The sequence below is a fragment of the Argopecten irradians genome, chromosome 9, assembly GCF_041381155.1.
Source record: "Argopecten irradians isolate NY chromosome 9, Ai_NY, whole genome shotgun sequence".
NCBI classification, from domain to species: domain Eukaryota; kingdom Metazoa; phylum Mollusca; class Bivalvia; order Pectinida; family Pectinidae; genus Argopecten; species Argopecten irradians.
Genome location: NC_091142.1, coordinates 10881051 through 10904179, shown reverse-complemented (window position 1 = coordinate 10904179; position 23129 = coordinate 10881051). Strand labels below are relative to the sequence as shown.

General features: G+C 33.9%; 1 protein-coding gene across 3 annotated transcripts in view; it reads right to left on the bottom strand.

Moving 5' to 3' along the window:
• Positions 1-758: 758 nt before the first annotated feature.
• Positions 759-23129, bottom strand: part of LOC138331431 (ribosomal protein S6 kinase-related protein-like) — a 42492-nt gene continuing 20121 nt past the window's right edge. For 2 of the 3 annotated variants that reach the window (XM_069279039.1, XM_069279037.1), the window contains 6 exons: positions 13979-14068; positions 12502-12590; positions 11861-11971; positions 10994-11095; positions 8557-8661; positions 759-8165 (listed from right to left, as the gene is read on the bottom strand). In XM_069279039.1, the coding sequence (XP_069135140.1) occupies positions 8115-8165; positions 8557-8661; positions 10994-11095; positions 11861-11971; positions 12502-12590; positions 13979-14068 (548 nt within the window). In that variant the 3' untranslated portion in view covers positions 759-8114. The remainder of the gene's footprint in view (positions 8166-8556; positions 8662-10993; positions 11096-11860; positions 11972-12501; positions 12591-13978; positions 14069-23129) is intronic. The other variant, XR_011209692.1, reaches the window with a different exon arrangement.

Genomic DNA, 23129 nt, shown 5'->3' with positions numbered 1-23129 from the left:
ATTTTAGCTAGTATTTTAGATAATGCTGTTACATAAACACGAAGCAAGCTATGGCATTCCATAAGACGAACTCCACGACATTGTTATTTTTTCCTTCCATTTCTTAGAATAAATAGCAATCTATCGTAATCTTATATTTGTGCACTTTAATTGATTTCTCAAGGTCATATTACGTACTTCAAACAAAACGACTTTTAATTTTTAAAATGTAACTTTAAAACGATCTTGATCATCTTGTAGAGTTCCCGAAGTTATTACCTTACCAATAACACTTCACTTATCAAAACTTCCTAAACAATTTTAAGGTGACGAATTAAACATTAATTTCCATAACACGGATTTCCAAGTACAATGCAGTAGTAGTCAGACCATCACAGCGACAGACGGCAAATCAGCGAAATGTACCTTCACTAATAACATACATGTAGTTTACCAGGAAATCTGACATTTTTTAGGGTTGTAACTTCATTTTAGACCTTTATATACTGTAAACCAACTCTCTGTCGCGTGCGATTTATTTTCGCGAAAGTTTTTCTCCGAGAAATAATATCTTAAATTCAAAGATATATGAATTCAACTTTAAATCAGCGAAACTTAATCTCCGCGAAAATGTTTTGAAAAGGACATCGCGAAATTTAGTTTCCGCGAAAGAAAGTTAGTTTAAGTAGATGTTTTGATATTACAGCGGTTATTGTGATTGTCTTTTTATTTCTTTGTTATAGGAAAAAAGTGGGCCTTCAATCATACTCAACACAGCATTCATCTTAAATCATTTTATTGCATTAATTAATTATAAAACATTCATATTAAAACGAATTGAAATGCCTTGATAACTTGTACAACACTGAACAAACACCTAAAGCTTTTCCATACACAAGATTATACATAAACTCCTCCGTGTTTGAATACAAAACATTTTTAATATTTGATTCAAAAAGCTACCGCAGAGTACTTGTTCAACATGAACTAAATAAAATTAAGTGATGTTTATTGAGGTTTATTTCTATGGGACTTGAAAATGTTTCTCCTTTTTTTCACGCCATAATATATAAGAGGCAGTACAGTATTATCTCCAGTTCCCTGAGCATAGCCTATAAAATAATGATTTCATCACATTACATTTAATTGTAATATACTTATGATTCAATGCATGTTTTCGATCATTTATCTATTATGACCTTGGATATTACAATAATCAATGTTAATGTAATTTGCTCTTGCATGCGGCGCGGGTACCAATGGTGTTTGTGAGTATAAATTTATATTTTCATAGGAAACGATGTAATTGTTACTCACTAACTACTGTACACGAACATTTCATGACTTCCATTTTAAAAACAAGTTTGCGAAGATTAACATTCACAGGTTTAAAAATTGAATGGATGGGACTACCTTGTATGGTTTGGGCTCTTTATTGTTTGTGAGCACAGCATTATAACTTTCACTGAAAATGACGTACATGTAATTGGCGCTCCCAAATTATAGAATTAACAATCAGTACCTACATATAAGAACATATAATCCTGTTCTACTGAAACCAACTTATTTTCACAGCAATTCCATTTTGCGTTTTCATGTCTAACAATTTTTCTCGATCTAGTCCATCTGTTATTACGTATGATCAGAACGATGTTGTGACGATTATTTTTCATGGTATATATACTACTAGTTATCGCTCAACTATAATAGGCCAATGTAACAAGTGATTGTAACTTGGTTTCCAGCAATTTGATTAAAATACACATCCCCATTATACACTACAATGTAACGTAGTGTATAATGGGGATCTGTATTTTAATCAGATTGGGTTTCCAGTATATACAAAGAAAGAATACATGTAGCTGAATTTCAATTTTAAACATATATTTTAACATTAATTTTCGTAAATTATAATCGCCCGTGAGATACACAGTAAATAAATCGCACACAAAAATAAGTCAGTTTACAGTATGTGTTCATTGGACATTTTTTATTTTATTTATTTATTTTTTTTAACAATAGATAAAATATAAAATCAAGAGGTCTTGGGGGTAAGATTGTATATGTATGAAGTACAAATCCTGAAATCAGATATGTATAAATAGAGGTTACACAACGAGTGGTTGTTGGATATGGAATTTATTCCACATGAGTGAGTTATTTTTTTAAAGCTACAAAATACACGAGCTTTAACGAGTGTCTTTTGTAACTTTTAAAAAATAACTTACGAGTGTGGAATAAATTCCATATCCAACAACCACGAGTCGTGTGACCTGTTTCTACCACAATAATATCCGATTTTAGCCGATAGAAATACGAGGAGGATAAGTACGCAATCCAACAGCAGTTTTGGCGCCAAGCGGCGATCACAGCAAAGCATGACGTCACTTGATTATTGATGACGTTGACAAATGATGATACGACACTGAGAAAGACGTAGTTCGGTCAAAGTTCATCGTGTCAGCCAATCAGAATGCGTACAGAGTTTATACCACGTGTGGTGTAAAAAAATTGTTAATCAACAGCTGCATCGTTTATTTGATACTCTGATTGTTGAATAACAACGCCTATTGTGGTAGATGACAGGTTATCACCTTCAGCAGATGTTTCTTCCAACTGTTAATATGTTATGAAAAAACATGGTTATGTATATTCGTAATTGCTTCCTTCTACATCTCTAAAAATAGCTGAAACGGACTCTTATAGCTTTTTTTTTTCTTCACATCAAATGTCAAGTAATAAAATATTGAACAAAACATGTTCTCCACACATAAGTGGAGATTGACTTCTGCGTGGGAATAAATGGAAGTTATTGGATCAATCTTTATTTATTTTTATATATCATGATTTAGAAGAATGTTGAAAAAAAAATCCTGTTGTAAATCATGCAGAGACAGGACTAAATCGAAGTTAAGATGAACAATAATGATTCAAAAACTTTTGATAAAAATAAAATAAATATTGAACTTCGCTAAGTGGGTCCCATTTAGTCAAACAAGCAAATGTTAGCTGACATTGTAACGTTGCTGCAACCAGTTTAAAATGAAGGCATGTTTACAAGTATGAACTTTCAACAACTGCTGTACCAAAGTTATTAAGAAATCATTATAAATATTCTTTGATATACCTATTTCAACTACACCTACAAATACTAACAATATGGGTGTCAAAACTTACTGGACTTTTTGTTGATAGTAAGGTAAAATGTGGCTTTAATGGTACCGATCCACAATCACCTTCATTTCCCCCTTAATAGTCCGGATAACTTATATTACAATAAAGATGCAAAACTTGTTTACTTGTTTACAATATATGATAGTATATCTATAGTACTGGTCCCGACTATGATGAAATTTCATTGGTTCAACTATAGCGTATAAATTTTATGGTTTTCACAAAAAATATTTTACAAAATGAATTAGCTGGCGGTGCCATGGTCTGACAGAAAAGAATGACAAAAAAAAAACATAAATTTTGACAAATCAATTCTAACAAATTTGCACAGCTTTGGTTTCGATATATTTTAATGAAATTTTCTGTACTTGTTGGAGAAATGTTTGCTTATACAGTTATTTCCTAAGATACATTCTGTAGGTGGTATTCCTGAAAGTATTTTTTACATTAACTTTTGCTCTCTTTTTTTTCATAAGAGAGCATTTTTCAGAGGTCAGAACCTGTCAACTGCCACACATGGGATTTAAACTCACAACCCAGAGGTAGAGGGCTTGTGGTAAAAAGTAAACTTTTGATCTGACAGATTCTATAACCAGTATTAAATCAAATTAAAAAAAAGAATAATACATCAATTTCCTAGTCAAAAATATATTCAAAAGAATAATTAACTTAACAGTGAAACTTTCAGCATCAACCAAAATAATCTAGTCTAGTATTTTAGTGGCAGATCCTGAGGGTTTTGTTGTTGGGAGTCAACCAACCCCCAAACCCTGATAATGTCCCTTAAAGATAAAATTATTTTCATCATTTCACAATCTGAGAATGTCCTTTAAAAATGAAATTATTTTCATCATTTTACAATTATGTACACCAACATAAATCTTTAACATGAAACATGGTTTTGAGGGGCTATTAACTTTCAAACCCTATAAGCTAACGGAGAGATTTTGATAGCTTAAAAGTCAGCTTGGTCACTCTAGGTTGAGAATTTCTTTGCTAAAATCTCAAATAGGTTTTTAATGATTACCAGTAGAAATAAATACTTTAAAGGTATATAGTAATATTGTCCTGGATTACTAAGAATTAATGATGGCTCACCACAAAACACAATTATATGACCGCACACACCCCAGTGTGCTATGGCACTTTATCTCTTTACAGAGTACAACAAACTAATTAAACCTTTTCAAATTATGGTTAATTCATGTAACCTAAATCTATTTGATTTAGTAACAGATTTTGAGTATTTTTGTTGTTTTTTTTTCCTTCAAATTATACAAAATTATTCATCTTTAGTAGTAAAAGTTCACCCAGCTCCTTTTTTCTCTCCTCAATGGCTTCCCATCTACTAATACGCAAGTTTCTAAACATTTATCTCCATTGCAGATGCTACCCAATATTTGTGTTTGTGAATAGTTCTTAGCATGGTGTGTAGGGAACTAAGGGAGATAACCACGTTTACTGAGCAACTGTATGAGTGACCTCCCTTCAATAATACCGGTAGTTATCTACCCTACAAATATGATTGAGTTATAAATGGAAGACAAAGAGACATAAATTGAAACATGCTGAAAAAGATTGAGTAACTATCACACAAGGAGATGAAGAGAATAAATTTAAAGAAGAAAAAAAATATTTGAAAATGTCATAGAGATAATTAAGTATCATAAAATCTATTACATTTTTACATCAATTAATTAAGTAGAAAATACTTCAGATCTGGTTCTTTAACATCTATATCATATACATGTAATTCCCTAAATATGGCATAGCTAGTTATTTACGAAGGATTAATATTTTTGTGGTTTCCTGCATGGGAATTGCTTTGGTCATGAAAATTTGAGAAATGGATGAATTGCAATATATTGTTAAACTATTACAATAAAATTTACTCGTTTTTAATACTTAAACGAGAAAATTCTGATCCCATAAAAATAGCTGGCTAAACTGTGTATAAGAGACAAGAAAAAACATCAATAACACTATACAGAGATTTGGAGAAAAAAAATGGTTAGGAAAAAGAAAATTTAAAGATTTCCATCTAGAGAGAAAGAGAAGATGAATTATATATTATCTTACAAAACAATGGTGCGTACATACAATACAATACAATATATTGATTGTATAACAATGGAATTCTGAAATATCGTATAATAAGTACTCCACATACATGTATATATGTTACATCCTTACACTTACCTTATGGTTATACAATGTAATTCATATCCTTATACTCTCTGTAACATGGAAGATCTAGCAACACACACAACAGGGATATGTTCTGATGACCAAGTACAGTTTAACTAGTACAGTAAACTCCATATTTCATAAAGTCGGATTTGTATTTCACAGAGATGTAAATAATTCCTGTTAATCTTCTATTTCTCTGGGGTATTCAAGGAGAAATATACCCGTTTGTATGAGTTTTTGTTAGTCCAGTAGTTGTTTGTTGACTAGAAAACAACCTGTCTGTTTAATGTTCATATCATCTTTGGTCATCAATCAATCAATCAGAATGATAAAAAGAAAAGTTTTCTTTTACACATGGCACCGTAACTTAGATGACATATCAGACACACTTATGAGACAAAAACCTCTTGGATTTCACATAGTCTGGTTTCTATGAAGTGTTTTCAATGATCCAAATGACATTATGAAATATAAAGTTTACTGTAACGGTAGTTGCTTTAATTCGCTTTTATTCCCAATGCCCATGGGAAAATTGTACAGTACTACTACTTTTAGATTATAGGAAAAATGCTTTGTGATTTAAGGAATAGTTTTGAAAGAATCTGAAATCATGGCTTCATAAGTATTTTCATATTTACATGTGGCAAACTTCATACTATAGGAAAATTCACATTGAGACTAGAAAACTGATAAAGTTTAACAGCTAGAACACGGACCCTTTAGATGTTGTCAGATCCCCTAGGTAACCGAGAGTAATAATAAGGGTATATGTCTCAATCTGATTGCATTTATACGACAACACAAACTCTGCATACTTGATTGGCATACATTTAAACATGTATATAAGTCTTACATTCGTTGCTTCCTCCATTTACAATCATAACTGTGACCTAGCACAAGTCCCAGAGACATTTGTGGTGAAATTATCCAGCATTGTGTAAAATATTGCTGAACTGTGTCAAGAAATCTGAGTGTTGGGCCATTTACGGAAGCTTTTAAGCCCTTCTAATATCTGTGATCATTAAAGCCACGCAAATGTCTTTTTTTCGTAGAAAACATTCTGAGTTCCGAAATCTGGAATATCTTAAACATACACTTGCTTAGAAATTTTCTAAATTTGGTTGTGACATAAAATCATTGGCTGGCTGGTAAAGGCTTGTTAAAGAATTATCAGAAATACATCTTGGCCACCTTGAGCAAAGAGATGGAGGGTAAATAGTAGTCATCTAAGCCCAGAGGTGGAGGGATAATTGTACAATGTCATTTACCTTAGCCATTTGGGCGTAGAAATGGAGAGCAAGTAGTAAAATACATGTCATACACCTTAGTTACTTGGGCCAAGAGATGGAAAGCAAGTAGTTAAATACATGTCATACACCTTAGCTACTTGGGCCAAGAGATGGAAAGCTTGTGGTAGATTATGTCCAACACCTTAGCCACTTGGGCTTAGAAATGGAGGCTAGTGATAGGATATGCCATTTGGGCTCAGAATAGAAAGGCAAGTGGTAGAATAGCATACACTTTAACTGCTTGATCAAAAATGGTGGAGGGCTAGAGGCAGAATGTCATACGCTTTAGCCTCTTGGTCAAAGATGTGGAGGGCTGATGGACAGGTAGAATGTCATACGCTTACACCTCTTTGGCCTAAAGGCAGAAAGCTTGTGGTAGAATCTCATACTCTTTCACCTCTTTGGCACAGACATAGAATAATAAGTAATGAAGATTAATCAATCAAACTTGAGATTGAATGACACATCCACACAGTACATACTAGATCGTATAAGACTAAAGGGGTAACAGATTCTATAACTATGGTCTTATCACCACTAGACTAGAGATACAACATCAAATCAGCAGTCCAGCACAGGATATATAGATGCTGCAAATTATCCTGAAGATTTACAAATGTTTAGCTCAAGAACTTGTTTAGATTCTTTAATTTTCTAACGTTCAATAAATTCTTTAGAGGGGAAAAATGATGTTACAATTCCCATTGTAATATTTAAATGGTGTATTTGTTAACCATTGGCTTGGCCATCATACCCCAAATCTTGACTGACATGTTATCAGTCCTTCCATCAACTGTACAACAAGTCTGACCTGTTTTGTAAGCAAGGTCAAATAGTTAGCTTATAGGCTAGATCTGACCTTGACCTGTACATCTAACAGGTGTAACCTTGACCTTGTTATATAACAAATATTTCCCCAATCAACAGGTAGTTATATTTGATATTTTAGGAAAGATAAAATTGATTCTTTAAATGGAGTCATGGATGGAAGTAATAATAACCAGAAATATTTTTTTCACATGTGAACTGATCACATACATATCAGGTAATATGTAAGACATGGAAGGAAAGAAATATTTCAATAATAATTTGTTTCATGTAAAAGACATCTAGCCTTGACCTTAAATGAGCTTTACATTTTCTGTCCCTTAGCCACACAGATTTCTTCCATCTTGTCTCTACATCCCAGGCCTGACCTTGACCTTCGTTACAAAGAGTTGACATTGACACGGTTTATCACACAGCTCTAAACTTTGACCTTGCTCACAAAGGTTTGTCCTTGCCTCCTCAAACACGTCTGACCTTGACATGGTTTATCACATTGCTCTGACCTTGTCCTGTATCACTTGTCTAGTCTTCAATAGATATGATTGACCTTGCTCACACAGGTCTGACCTTGACATAGGTTATCACACAGCTCTGACCTTGACCTGTATCACATGTCCATCCTCAAATAAATATCTATTATGTCTTAAAAGACTGTCATACAAACACTGGTTCTGTATCAGGAGGAAGGTTCCAGACAAAGTCAAACTGTAAAGAAAGGACAAAATGGGAACTGTATAACAAATAACACATACTTTATCATAGAGATAGAGTTATCTCCCTTTTTAGCAAATAGATATATATATATCACAACCACACCTTCAACAGCTAATATGTAATATTGACAAAAAATTATTGCTACAAATGAATGTACTTGACATCAGCGACTACCTTGTAGTTGTTCAAAAGTTAACGTTTTTAAATCATAATCTAGCAAACAATTTTCAAATCAATCAAGTTGAAATGTTTTCTTTTAAGAAAAACTAACTTAACAAAATTTCACATATTTCTGAAGTGGTCCATTGGCTTCCTATGCTTGTCTATTTTAGGGAAGATATAATTTCAGGGTTTACCAAGTGTATACCTATAATTTCCTTACCTCTGCAAATTCATCTTCCTCTGGAGGGTTGGTGTTTGGTGAGTAGCTAAAGCTGACACCTGTCATGGGGAAAAACTCATCAGGTACAACTGACTTAGGACTGACCTGAAATGTAAAAATATTCCTCAGTATAACTAGTTTAATACCACTGACTTAGGACTGACCTGAAATGTTAAAATATCACTCAGTGTAACTCATGTTTAATGAGCATCCTAAATATAATCATTAAAATCTCTGATCTGAAATTTTCAAATATTTATGCATTGATGTCGCTATTTTTTTTTCAATTTTATCAGAGTATGAAAGAAACTTTGTTTGCAAACTGTGTGAATCTGTGTGGATTGTTAAAACATTCCTCAGTATACCTTCTGTTTAATAAGCATTGGAAATATAACCTTTAATAATTATTTTTTCTTTGTTTTCATACTAAATCCGACTTTCTGATTGGCTGATTCTTTTTCTTTATACCAGTACCTCTAGATCTTTGAAGAAAAAAATTGAGAACGGCGCATAAATCAGACGTAATCATAATGTTACAATATAGACAATCAAAATTGTGTATTGATCTAGAAAAATAATCCCATGGAAAATCAATGGAATTATATGTTTAAACATATTTTATTTTATCAAATAGTATGAAAATCAGTTATAAGCATTGATGTCACTATATTTGAACTTCTTCGGATTATGAAATAAATTTTGTTTGCAAACTTTTGTGAGAACCCACTACACAGATTCACATCATTCAAACCCCACTGAGGTTAAAAAATAGTGATATCAAAGCTTAAAGGCCCATTAACCGTATCTTTCTTATTTTTTTCGTGATTTAGAAGAAAGTCGGAAAAAAATCCTGTTGTAAATCATGCAGAAACAGGACTAAATCAAAGTCAACATGAGCAATATTAAACATCGCTAGGTGGGCCCCATTTAGTCACATAAGCCAAAGTTAGCCGATATTGTAACGTCGTTGCCGAGAACGTCGTGTGACTATCGTAACTACGTAAGGTCTGTCCGAACCCTTCCGAAAACGGGTCATGAACTTTCTGACTTCCGTTCGGCAATAATCGTAACTTCTATGGCGACCAGTTTAAAATGAAAGCATGTTTACATATATCGACTTTCAACAACTGCTGTACCAAAGTTATTAAACAACATTATAAATATTCTTAAATATATCTTAAATTTAACAACATCTACAAATACTAACAATATCGGAGTCGAATTCAACTTGAAGTTTTGATGATAGTTACATATAGTGAGGCTTTCAATACCTCTGACCTGAAGTACAAATATACAGATGTTAAAATATCCCCCAGTATAAACTGTAAGACTGTAAATATATATATATATTAAAAGATGCTCCACCGCCGACAGAGCATAAATGATATTCATCATTTGAATAATAATTGGTGTTTAATCGTGTATATATATGTCTAATTAACACCAAAAATAATATAAAATAATTTATTTAGCCTTTGGTGCATGCGCAATCAGTACTTCATTTCATATATAGTATATAGTGACACAGAATTTTTTCTGAATCTTTCAATTTTTTATTTTTCATATTTTTAACTTGAAGTAAAATTAGAAGCTCAAACTTTTCAATGGTGGTAATGGTGTAAAGTAAGTAACTTTTGTAACTGAAGAAAAATACTAAATCGTCTGCTCCTGTTTTTGATAGTGAAAAAATACCATTTGTCAGCGGTGGAGCATCTTTAAACGACTACTGTGATAAACTTTTGTTTATCTGATATGATAGGAATCCTTTAACACACACCTCCCCTTTCTTAACATCCTGCCACCCACACTGAAAGAACAATGTTCTGTCTTAGCATTCAAAAATTTCCAGTATTCACACGCTTTGTTTTAAACTTCCCACAACAAGCTACCAAATATATTTTCAACATGGGTTAGGTCTTAAAACTTCCTGTATCATGCTGTGAAAAATTTCTTAACACAAATTATTTTGATTTTCAAAACTTCCTGCAACATGCTACCAAATATATTTTCAACATGAGCGTTGATTTTTAACACTTATCTTTCACATGTATGTATAGAACACATGTTTTCCTTACCCTAAGGGCCCCCAATCCCTATACGCACCCCTCCCCCTTTCTAAGGCTTCAATTTCACTTACTTTACATTAAATGGAAACGGAAAATAAGAAATCTGTGTTGGTTTCCTTACTGATTTTCTTCACAAATTTATGGCTTATTTTGTAGAATAATTTCCATGAAAGACAAGTCCAAATTTGTTTCTATCAAGCGCCCCCTTTTTTGCCTCAGTTTTTTAAGAACCTTGGTCGTTTAATGGGTCGAATGTGGTACCTCCAATCTGCTACTATTATATATATCCTTCATAATAATATATTAAATTCATTCTTTTTTTTAAATATTTTAATTTCATCTAACACTTTCAACGATAAAGAAGTACTTACTTTTCTTTCTATAACATTTGTGAAGTCAAACAGTCGGTAAAATGGCATATTTTGTAGTGTAAAAAGATCTGAGAGACGTCTCTCCGGTCGTTTCATTAAAAGCTGAAAGAAAAATAAGAATTGAAGAAATAATATAGAGTGAGATATTGTAAAAGGTTTTAAGATTTACTATCAACTTTGAGATGGAAATTGCACCAGTCTAGCATTCTCAGATACCCACAAGTCACCGCTCTATCATTTGTGACAAACGATACGAGCCGTCAGATGTGGGTTTCTGATGATGTCTCTACAGAAAACATGATGTAAAGCATTTCCTTGATGTAAAGAAGATTTTATGGAACAACATTCCACAAAAAATTCAGAATAAGGAGTTATCCCATGGGGGTTAATCATTTCATAAACTAACTTCTTGTTGCGTAAATATTGCATATCAGTATTGTAACATGATTTATTTTCGCATATGATTTAATTTAGGGTATAATTCAAGCGATTATAAATCATGGAAATACAGTCTCAACACTTCAAGGCACAAACTTAGCTTTTGTAAAATTCAATCCCTGTGAAACTGTTCTAATTCAGAAGTCCTTATGAATGATCACAATAAATCTATAACCTTATGTATATAATTTTTTATAATTACCTAAATTTCGTAAAATTAGTTACCTGAAATCTACTTACCTGATGTATAAATCTCTTATAATTACCTGAAATCTCTTATAGGTATCTTATAAATCTCTTATAATTACCTGATGTATAACTATCTTATAATATTTCTATGTATAAATCACTTAAAATCAACCTGAAATCTCTAATAGTTACCTTATAAATATCTTACAATTAGTTGATGTATAAATCTCTTATAAATACCTTATCTATAACTTCCTGAGCACGATCACTAACAAAATTTGGCAATAAATAATCACAGTCAAAAACTTTTGTAGCCATTTCCTTGTGATCGGTGGCGCCCTCTGCTGGGTACTGAAAAAACAAGGAAATTAAGATAAAGGGCGAGTCTGCCTGTAGACACAACTTTGTCTGGCGAACTTCTCCTAAATTACTCGACAGAGTTTGATAAAATTTGGTACATAGAACCCCGACATAAAGAGAAGTTGAGTAAACTATGTAGGGTTCAGCAATGTCCCCTATTAATGGAATTATTACTAAATTTGTGCTCCTCGGTACGGGGTTAATAAGTGTAGTAGTGTAGTGCGATCACCCGTGGGTCTGACTAAATTTGTGCTGATTAGCAGTCCACTTTTTTTATTTTAGTTATTTTTTGTTGTTGTTTTATTTTTTATCAATTATCTTGCACTATAAAATGTTCTTACAAATAGTTCTAAATAGTTCATGTACTCAACTATTGTCAGATCACTTATATTATCCCAGAATTTTTTATCTATTTCATCTATTAATCTTCGAAATGGAAGAAATAATGAAAATAATAAAAAAATTAATAAATCTTTTTCATAGGGTAGGGGTCATGAAACAGAATTAACGATCATACATACTTTGCCCGCTAACATAACGAACATGAGGATACCGAGGGACCACCAATCAGCAGTGTGACCATACGCCTGAGCAGAAAGCACCTCAGGAGCTGTCAAAACAAACAAATAAGTCAGACATGTGACCATATGCCTAAGCAGAAAGCACCTCCGGAGCTGTCAAAACAAACAAATAAGTCAGTCATGTGACCATACGCCTGAGCTGAAAGCACCTCAGGAGCTGTCAAAACAAGCAAATAAGTCAGTCATGTGACCATATGTCTGAGCAGAAAGCACCTCAGGAGCTGTCAAAACAAGCAAATAAGTCAGTCATGTGACCATATGTCTGAGCAGAAAGCACCTCAGGAGTTGTCAAAACAAACAAATAAGTCAGTCATGTGACCATACGTCTGAGCAGACAGCATCTCAGGAGTTGTTTAAACAAACAAATAAGTCAGTCATGTGACCGTCTGAGCAGAAAGCATCTCAAGAGCTGTCAAAACAAACAAATAAGTAAGTCAGGTGGCCATACGTCTGAGCAAAAAGCACCTCAGGAGCTGTCAAAACAAACAAATAAGTCAGTCATGTAACCATACATCTGAGCAGAAAGCACCTTAGGAGCTGTCAAAACAAACAAATAAGTCAGTCATGTGACCATACGTCTGAGCAGAAAGCACCTCCGGAGCTGTCAAAACAAACAAATAAGTCAAGTGAACATATGCCTAAGACTGCTCGTTCGGAGCTTTCAGAACATATGAATGTGTCAGCCATGTAGCCATCCAAATGAGTAGAAACTGAAAACTTCCTCAGGAGAGGATACAACTAAAAAGTTAAGGTAGTTAAGTAGGTAAAATCCTGTGTTAATACAAAGAAGCAATATAAACACAGGAGTCTCACAAATACACAGGAAATGCACTTGTATTTCATAAAACAGGGGAGACAATCCCTTAATAACTAAGAATTTATAGAAAATTCATCCAATGGATACCTAACAAAACAAAAGACCTATCGTATTTTAAGTATGAGAATATGCATTGTCATCACAAGGCTCGCTGAGTGCTGACTAAACACTGACATTTAGGTAGGGAAAAGGCTGTGTGTGATGTAACTACAATAAATGCAGGATCTTACACTCGTGACTCTGTCATATGAAATTTATCACACGAGTTCAATAATTTGATATGCAATGAGCCTTCATAACTTTTATCAATAAAAATATAAGATAAAATTTTAATTTCAAACTTCATTATATATGTTTATGGCGTCAAAAACTGCCTGTGATGTCATAATAGTGCTATTACATATGTGTACATGTGTCTTACGATAATTATGACATGGCTAGGTGGGCCAGATATGTGATAAATTCATGTTTGACTATTTCTCTCTGATACTTTCTTTTTCCCATATATAAACACAGGATTTTGCCTTTAGATATATAGAGAAAAAATTAAAAAAAAAAAAAGTTTTTACAAGCATTCATTGCTTGATAAAAAATACTTACCCATATATTGCAACGTCCCACAGACTGTCCTTGTTCTCTCTCTAGTACCCAACCATTTAGAGAGACCAAAATCTGTTAACTGTATGTGTCCTGTAATTAGAGAGACCAAAATCTGTTAACTGTATGTGTCCTGTAATTAGAGAGACCAAAATCTGTTAACTGTATGTGTCCTGTAATTAGAGAGACCAAAATCTGTTAACTGTATGTGTCCTGTAATTAGAGAGACCAAAATCAGTTAACTGTTAGTCCTGTAATTAGAGAGACCAAAATCTGTTAACTGTATGTGTCCTGTAATTAGAGAGACCAAAATCTGTTAACTGTATGTGTCCTGTAATTAAACCATTAGAGAGACCAAAATCTGTTAACTGTATGTGTCCTGTAATTAGAGAGACCAAAATCTGTTAACTGTATGTGTCCTGTAATTAGAGAAACCAAAATCTGTTAACTGTATGTGTCCTGTAATTAGAGAGACCAAAATCTGTTAACTGTATGTGTCCTGTAATTAGAGAGACCAAAATCTGTTAATTAACTGTATGTGTCCTGTAATTAGAGAGACCAAAAATCTGTTAACTGTATGTGTCCTGTAATTAGAGAGACCAAAATCTGTTAACTGTATGTGTCCTGTAATTAGAGAGACCAAAATCTGTTAACTGTATGTGTCCTGTAATTAGAGAAACCAAAATCTGTTAACTGTATGTGTCCTGTAATTAGAGAGACCAAAATCTGTTAACTGTATGTGTCCTGTAATTAGAGAGACCAAAATCTGTTAACTGTATGTGTCCTGTAATTAGAGAGACCAAAATCTGTTAACTGTATGTGTCCTGTAATTAGAGAGACCAAAATCTGTTAACTGTATGTGTCCTGTAATTAGAGAGACCAAAATCTGTTAACTGTATGTGTCCTGTAATTAGAGAGACCAAAATCTGTTAACTGTATGTGTCCTGTAATTAGAGAGACCAAAATCTGTTAAATGTATGTGTCCTGTAATTAGAGAGACCAAAATCAGTTAACTGTATGTGTCCTGTAATTAGAGAGACCAAAATCTGTTAACTGTATGTGTCCTGTAATTAGAGAGACCAAAATCTGTTAACTGTATGTGTCCTGTAATTAGAGAGACCAAAATATGTTAATTAACTGTATGTGTCCTGTAATTAGAGAAACCAAAATCTGTTAATTAACTGTATGTGTCCTGTAATTAGAGAGACCAAAATCTGTTAACTGTATGTGTCCTGTAATTAGAGAGACCAAAATCTGTTAACTGTATGTGTCCTGTAATTAGAGAGACCAAAATCTGTTAACTGTATGTGTCCTGTAATTAGAGAGACCAAAAATCTGTTAACTGTATGTGTCCTGTAATTAGAGAGACCAAAATCTGTTAACTGTATGTGTCCTGTAATTAGAGAGACCAAAATCTGTTAACTGTATGTGTCCTGTAATTAGAGAGACCAAAATCTGTTAACTGTATGTGTCCTGTAATTAGAGAGACCAAAATCTGTTAACTGTATGTGTCCTGTAATTAGAGAGACCAAAATCTGTTAACTGTATGTGTCCTGTAATTAGAGAGACCAAAATCTGTTAACTGTATGTGTCCTGTAATTAGAGAGACCAAAATCTGTTAACTGTATGTGTCCTGTAATTAGAGAGACCAAAATCTGTTAACTGTATGTGTCCTGTAATTAGAGAGACCAAAATCTGTTAACTGTATGTGTCCTGTAATTAGAGAGACCAAAATCTGTTAACTGTATGTGTCCTGTAATTAGAGAGACCAAAATCTGTTAACTGTATGTGTCCTGTAATTAGAGAGACCAAAATCTGTTAACTGTATGTGTCCTGTAATTAGAGAGACCAAAATCTGTTAACTGTATGTGTCCTGTAATTAGAGAGACCAAAATCTGTTAACTGTATGTGTCCTGTAATTAGAGAAACCAAAATATGTTAATTAACTGTATGTGTCCTGTAATTAGAGAGACCAAAATCTGTTAACTGTATGTGTCCTGTAATTAGAGAGACCAAAATCTGTTAATTAACTGTATGTGTCCTGTAATTAGAGAGACCAAAATCTGTTAACTGTATGTGTCCTGTAATTAGAGAGACCAAAATCTGTTAACTGTATGTGTCCTGTAATTAGAGAGACCAAAATCTGTTAACTGTATGTGTCCTGTAATTAGAGAGACCAAAATCTGTCAACTGTATGTGTCCTGTATTTAGAGAGACCAAAATATGTTAATTAACTGTATGTGTCCTGTAATTAGAGAGACCAAAATCTGTTAACTGTATGTGTCCTGTAATTAGAGAAACCAAAATCTGTTAATTAACTGTATGTGTCCTGTAATTAGAGAGACCAAAATCTGTTAACTGTATGTGTCCTGTAATTAGAGAGACCAAAATATGTTAATTAACTGTATGTGTCCTGAGACGAAAATCTGTAACTGTATGTGTCCTGTAATTAGAGAGACCAAAATCTGTTAACTGTATGTGTCCTGTAATTAGAGAGACCAAAATCTGTTAACTGTATGTGTCCTGTAATTAGAGAGACCAAAATCTGTTAACTGTAATGTGTCCTGTAATTAGAGAGACCAAAATCTGTTAACTGTATGTGTCCTGTAATTAGAGAAACCAAAATCTGTTAACTGTATGTGTCCTGTAATTAGAGAGACCAAAATCTGTTAACTGTATGTGTCCTGTAATTAGAGAGACCAAAATCTGTTAACTGTATGTGTCCTGTAATTAGAGAGACCAAAATCTGTTAACTGTATGTGTCCTGTAATTAGAGAGACCAAAATCTGTTAACTGTATGTGTCCTGTAATTAGAGAGACCAAAATCTGTTAACTGTATGTGTCCTGTAATTAGAGAGACCAAAATCTGTTAACTGTATGTGTCCTGTAATTAGAGAGACCAAAATCTGTTAACTGTATGTGTCCTGTAATTAGAGAGACCAAAATCTGTTAACTGTATGTGTCCTGTAATTAGAGAGACCAAAATCTGTTAACTGTATGTGTCCTGTAATTAGAGAGACCAAAATCTGTTAACTGTATGTGTCCTGTAATTAGAGACCAAAATCTGTTAACTGTATGTGTCCTGTAATTAGAGAGACCAAAATCTGTTAACTGTATGTGTCCTGTAATTAGAGAGACCAAAATCTGTTAACTGTATGTGTCCTGTAATTAGAGAGACCAAAATCTGTTAACTGTAACTGAGAGAAACCAAATCTGTTAATTAACTGTATGTGTCCTGTAATTAGAGAGACCAAAATCTGTTAACTGTATGTGTCCTGTAATTAGAGAAACCAAAATCTGTTAACTGTATGTGTCCTGTAATTAGAGAAACCAAAATCTGTTAATTAACTGTATGTGTCCTGTAATTAGAGAGACCAAAAATCTGTTAACTGTATGTGTCCTGTAATTAGAGAGACCAAAATCTGTTAACTGTATGTGTCCTGTAATTAGAGAGACCAAAATCTGTTAACTGTATGTGTCCTGTAATTAGAGAGACCAAAATCTGTTAACTGTATGTGTCCTGTAATTAGAGAGACCAAAATCTGTTAACTGTATGTGTCCTGTAATTAGAGAGACCAAAATCTGTTAACTGTATGTGTCCTGTAATTAGAGAGACCAAAATCTGTTAACTGTATGTGTCCTGTAATTAGAGAGACCAAAATCTGTTAACTGTATGTGTCCTGTAATTAGAGAGAGACCAAAATCTGTTAACTGTATGTGTCCTGTAATTAGAGAGACCAAAATCTGTTAACTGTATGTGTCCTGTAATTAGAGAAACCAAAATCTGTTAACTGTATGTGTCCTGTAATTAGAGAGACCAAAATCTGTTAACTGTATGTGTCCTGTAATTAGAGAGACCAAAATCTGTTAACTGTATGTGTCCTGTAATTAGAGAAACCAAAATCTGTTAATTAACTGTATGTGTCCTGTAATTAGAGAAACCAAAATCTAGTAATTAACTGTATGTGTCCTGTAATTAGAGAGACCAAAATCTGTTAACTGTATGTGTCCTGTAATTAGAGAGACCAAAATCTGTTAACTGTATGTGTCCTGTAATTAGAGAGACCAAAATCTGTTAACTGTATGTGTCCTGTAATTAGAGAGACCAAAATCTGTTAACTGTATGTGTCCTGTAATTAGAGAGACCAAAATCTGTTAACTGTATGTGTCCTGTAATTAGAGAGACCAAAATCTGTTAACTGTATGTGTCCTGTAATTAGAGAGACCAAAATCTGTTAACTGTATGTGTCCTGTAATTAGAGAGACCAAAATCTGTTAACTGTATGTGTCCTGTAATTAGAGAGACCAAAATCTGTTAACTGTATGTGTCCTGTAATTAGAGAGACCAAAATCTGTTAACTGTATGTGTCCTGTAATTAGAGAGACCAAAATCTGTTAACTGTATGTGTCCTGTAATTAGAGAGACCAAAATCTGTTAACTGTATGTGTCCTGTAATTAGAGAGACCAAAATCTGTTAACTGTAATTAGTACAAAATCTGTTAATGTATGTGTCCTGTAATTAGAGAGACCAAAATCTGTTAACTGTATGTGTCCTGTAATTAGAGAGACCAAAATCTGTTAACTGTATGTGTCCTGTAATTAGAGAGACCAAAATCTGTTAACTGTATGTGTCCTGTAATTAGAGAGAACCAAAATCTGTTAACTGTATGTGTCCTGTAATTAGAGAGACCAAAATCTGTTAACTGTATGTGTCCTGTAATTAGAGAGACCAAAATCTGTTAACTGTATGTGTCCTGTAATTAGAGAGACCAAAATCTGTTAACTGTATGTGTCCTGTAATTAGAGAGACCAAAATCTGTTAACTGTATGTGTCCTGTAATTAGAGAGACCAAAATCTGTTAACTGTATGTGTCCTGTAATTAGAGAGACCAAAATCTGTTAACTGTATGTGTCCTGTAATTAGAGAGACCAAAATCTGTTAACTGTATGTGTCCTGTAATTAGAGAGACCAAAATCTGTTAACTGTATGTGTCCTGTAATTAGAGAGACCAAAATCTGTTAACTGTATGTGTCCTGTAATTAGAGAGACCAAAATCTGTTAACTGTATGTGTCCTGTAATTAGAGAGACCAAAATCTGTTAACTGTATGTGTCCTGTAATTAGAGAGACCAAAATCTGTTAACTGTATGTGTCCTGTAATTAGAGAGACCAAAATCTGTTAACTGTATGTGTCCTGTAATTAGAGAGACCAAAATCTGTTAACTGTATGTGTCCTGTAATTAGAGAGACCAAAATCTGTTAACTGTATGTGTCCTGTAATTAGAGAGACCAAAATCTGTTAACTGTATGTGTCCTGTAATTAGAGAGACCAAAATCTGTTAACTGTATGTGTCCTGTAATTAGAGAGACCAAAATCTGTTAACTGTATGTGTCCTGTAATTAGAGAGACCAAAATCTGTTAACTGTATGTGTCCTGTAATTAGAGAGACCAAAATCTGTTAACTGTATGTGTCCTGTAATTAGAGAGACCAAAATCTGTTAACTGTATGTGTCCTGTAATTAGAGAGACCAAAATCTGTTAACTGTATGTGTCCTGTAATTAGAGAGACCAAAATCTGTTAACTGTATGTGTCCTGTAATTAGAGAGACCAAAATCTGTTAACTGTATGTGTCCTGTAATTAGAGAGACCAAAAATCTGTTAACTGTATGTGTCCTGTAATTAGAGAAACCAAAATCTGTTAACTGTATGTGTCCTGTAATTAGAGAGACCAAAATCTGTTAACTGTATGTGTCCTGTAATTAGAGAGACCAAAATCTGTTAACTGTATGTGTCCTGTAATTAGAGAGACCAAAATCTGTTAACTGTATGTGTCCTGTAATTAGAGAGACCAAAATCTGTTAACTGTATGTGTCCTGTAATTAGAGAGACCAAATCTGTTAACTGTATGTGTCCTGTAATTAGAGAGACCAAAATCTGTTAACTGTATGTGTCCTGTAATTAGAGAGACCAAAATCTGTTAACTGTATGTGTCCTGTAATTAGAGAGACCAAAATCTGTTAAACTGTATGTGTCCTGTAATTAGAGAGACCAAAATCTGTTAACTGTATGTGTCCTGTAATTAGAGAGACCAAAATCTGTTAACTGTATGTGTCCTGTAATTAGAGAGACCAAAATCTGTTAACTGTATGTGTCCTGTAATTAGAGAGACCAAAATCTGTTAACTGTATGTGTCCTGTAATTAGAGAGACCAAAATCTGTTAACTGTATGTGTCCTGTAATTAGAGAGACCAAAATCTGTTAACTGTATGTGTCCTGTAATTAGAGAGACCAAAATCTGTTAACTGTATGTGTCCTGTAATTAGAGAGACCAAAATCTGTTAACTGTATGTGTCCTGTAATTAGAGAGACCAAAATCTGTTAACTGTATGTGTCCTGTAATTAGAGAGACCAAAATCTGTTAATTGTATGTGTCCTGTAATTAGAGAGACCAAAATCTGTTAACTGTATGTGTCCTGTAATTAGAGAGACCAAAATCTGTTAACTGTATGTGTCCTGTAATTAGAGAGACCAAAATCTGTTAACTGTATGTGTCCTGTAATTAGAGAGACCAAAATCTGTTAACTGTATGTGTCCTGTAATTAGAGAACCAAAATCTGTTAACTGTATGTGTCCTGTAATTAGAGAGACCAAAATCTGTTAACTGTATGTGTCCTGTAATTAGAGAGACCAAAATCTGTTAACTGTATGTGTCCTGTAATTAGAGAAGACCAAAATCTGTTAACTGTATGTGTCCTGTAATTAGAGAAACCAAAATCTGTTAATTAACTGTATGTGTCCTGTAATTAGAGAAACCAAAATCTGTTTAACTGTATGTGTCCTGTAATTAGAGAGACCAAAATCTGTTAACTGTATGTGTCCTGTAATTAGAGAGACCAAAATCTATGTTAACTGTATGTGTCCTGTAATTAGAGAGACCAAAATCTGTTAACTGTATGTGTCCTGTAATTAGAGAGACCAAAATCTGTTAACTGTATGTGTCCTGTAATTAGAGAGACCAAAATCTGTTAACTGTATGTGTCCTGTAATTAGAGAGACCAAAATCTGTTAACTGTATGTGTCCTGTAATTAGAGAAACCAAAATCAGTTAACTGTATGTGTCCTGTAATTAGAGAGACCAAAATCTGTTAACTGTATGTGTCCTGTAATTAGAGAGACCAAAATCTGTTAACTGTATGTGTCCTGTAATTAGAGAGACCAAAATCTGTTAACTGTATGTGTCCTGTAATTAGAGAGACCAAAATCTGTTAACTGTATGTGTCCTGTAATTAGAGAAACCAAAATCTGTTAATTAACTGTATGTGTCCTGTAATTAGAGAGACCAAAATCTGTTAACTGTATGTGTCCTGTAATTAGAGAGACCAAAATCTGTTAACTGTATGTGTCCTGTAATTAGAGAGACCAAAATCTGTTAACTGTATGTGTCCTGTAATTAGAGAGACCAAAATCTGTTAACTGTATGTGTCCTGTAATTAGAGAAACCAAAATCTGTTAACTGTATGTGTCCTGTAATTAGAGAGACCAAAATCTGTTAACTGTATGTGTCCTGTAATTAGAGAGACCAAAATCTGTTAACTGTATGTGTCCTGTAATTAGAGAGACCAAAATCTGTTAACTGTATGTGTCCTGTAATTAGAGAGACCAAAATCTGTTTAACTGTATGTGTCCTGTAATTAGTAGAGACCAAAAGCTAGTTATAACATTGGGAATTATGTCGTGCTATCATGCATATTGTAGAGGACAGAAGTCATTTATATGGAAATAGCCAATTTGACCCCTTTGGCCCAGCCCCTCAGGTCCCCGGGGGGTCAGCCCTCTTATTTGTACAATTTTGAATCCCCACCCTTAAAGGACGCTACCCATTTAAATATGAGTTCTATCCCATGCTTAGTTTCAGAGAAGAAGTCATCTTATATGGAAATAGCCAAATTGACCCTTTTGAACCCTGCCCTTCAGGCCCCCGGGGGTCAGCCCCATCATTTGTTACATTTTGAATCCCCACCCTATAAGGATGTTTACCATTACATTGTGGGAGCTATCCCATGCTTAGTTTCAGAGGAAGAAGTTGCTTATATAGAAATAGCCAAATTGACCCCTTTTGACCCCACCACTCAGGCCCTCCGGGATCAGCCCCATCATTTGTACAATTTAAATCCCCACCCTTTAAGGATGCTACCATTGCATTATGGGTGCTATCTCATGCTTAGTTTCAGAGAAGAAGCCGTTTATTTGGAAAAAGCCAAATTGACCCCTTTGACCCTTCATGCCACTGGGGAGTTAGCCCCATCATTCGTACAATTTTTCAGTCAGTAGCCCATAAGGACCAGTCATATTTTGTTGAAATCCGACCAGCGGTTATGGAGAAGAAGTCGCGGACAGACAGACCGCGGAAGCCGGACCTTTGGACCAGGTGAGCTTAAAAAAGGATTAGCCAGTCAGAAAGGCAGATTTTGTATGAAAACAAAGAAAAATTGATTATTACACTTTGACAAGAAATTTCTTTGCTAATGTAGGTTTATGTACCTGGTAGTTATGTGATAAAAAGTATCTTAAATGTGTTATTTTCATATGTGATTTTATGACCCTTGTCTTGAGGTTTTATGTTAAATAAAATCTTCTAAGATTAGTTTCTTCGTCAAATTTTTATATATAATGAACACTCATTTTTAAAATCCTTTATTTCTAAAATCCTTTATTGTAAGGATTGCTATTATGTATGTACTACAACTGCCCACTTTTGGTTTTGGTGTTTGAGTTTTACATCCTAATTAACCATCGGAATTTTAAGTGTGAATCCCACAAGGCCATACACCGTGACATATATTGTGGAACTCTCCAGTTATGAAATTTGTTTGTTAGAATATCGTACTTGAAAAACATGACACACGTTTTGTGTTTGAGCCCACAAATACATTCACTTATAGAGTGATAACAGCATTTCTCCACCTACCCCTCCTTTTCTCCACCTCCTGAACTGAATCAAGCCCTTAAATGACCCTGACTGTTCACGATGTACAACACCAAACAAATACTCGGAGGATTGTAACCCAAGACAGCAACCAACGCCTATTGTTGTTATCAAAATTGTGTTGCGCCCACACGCACAAGTTGTTACAAAACAAAATTGTCACAC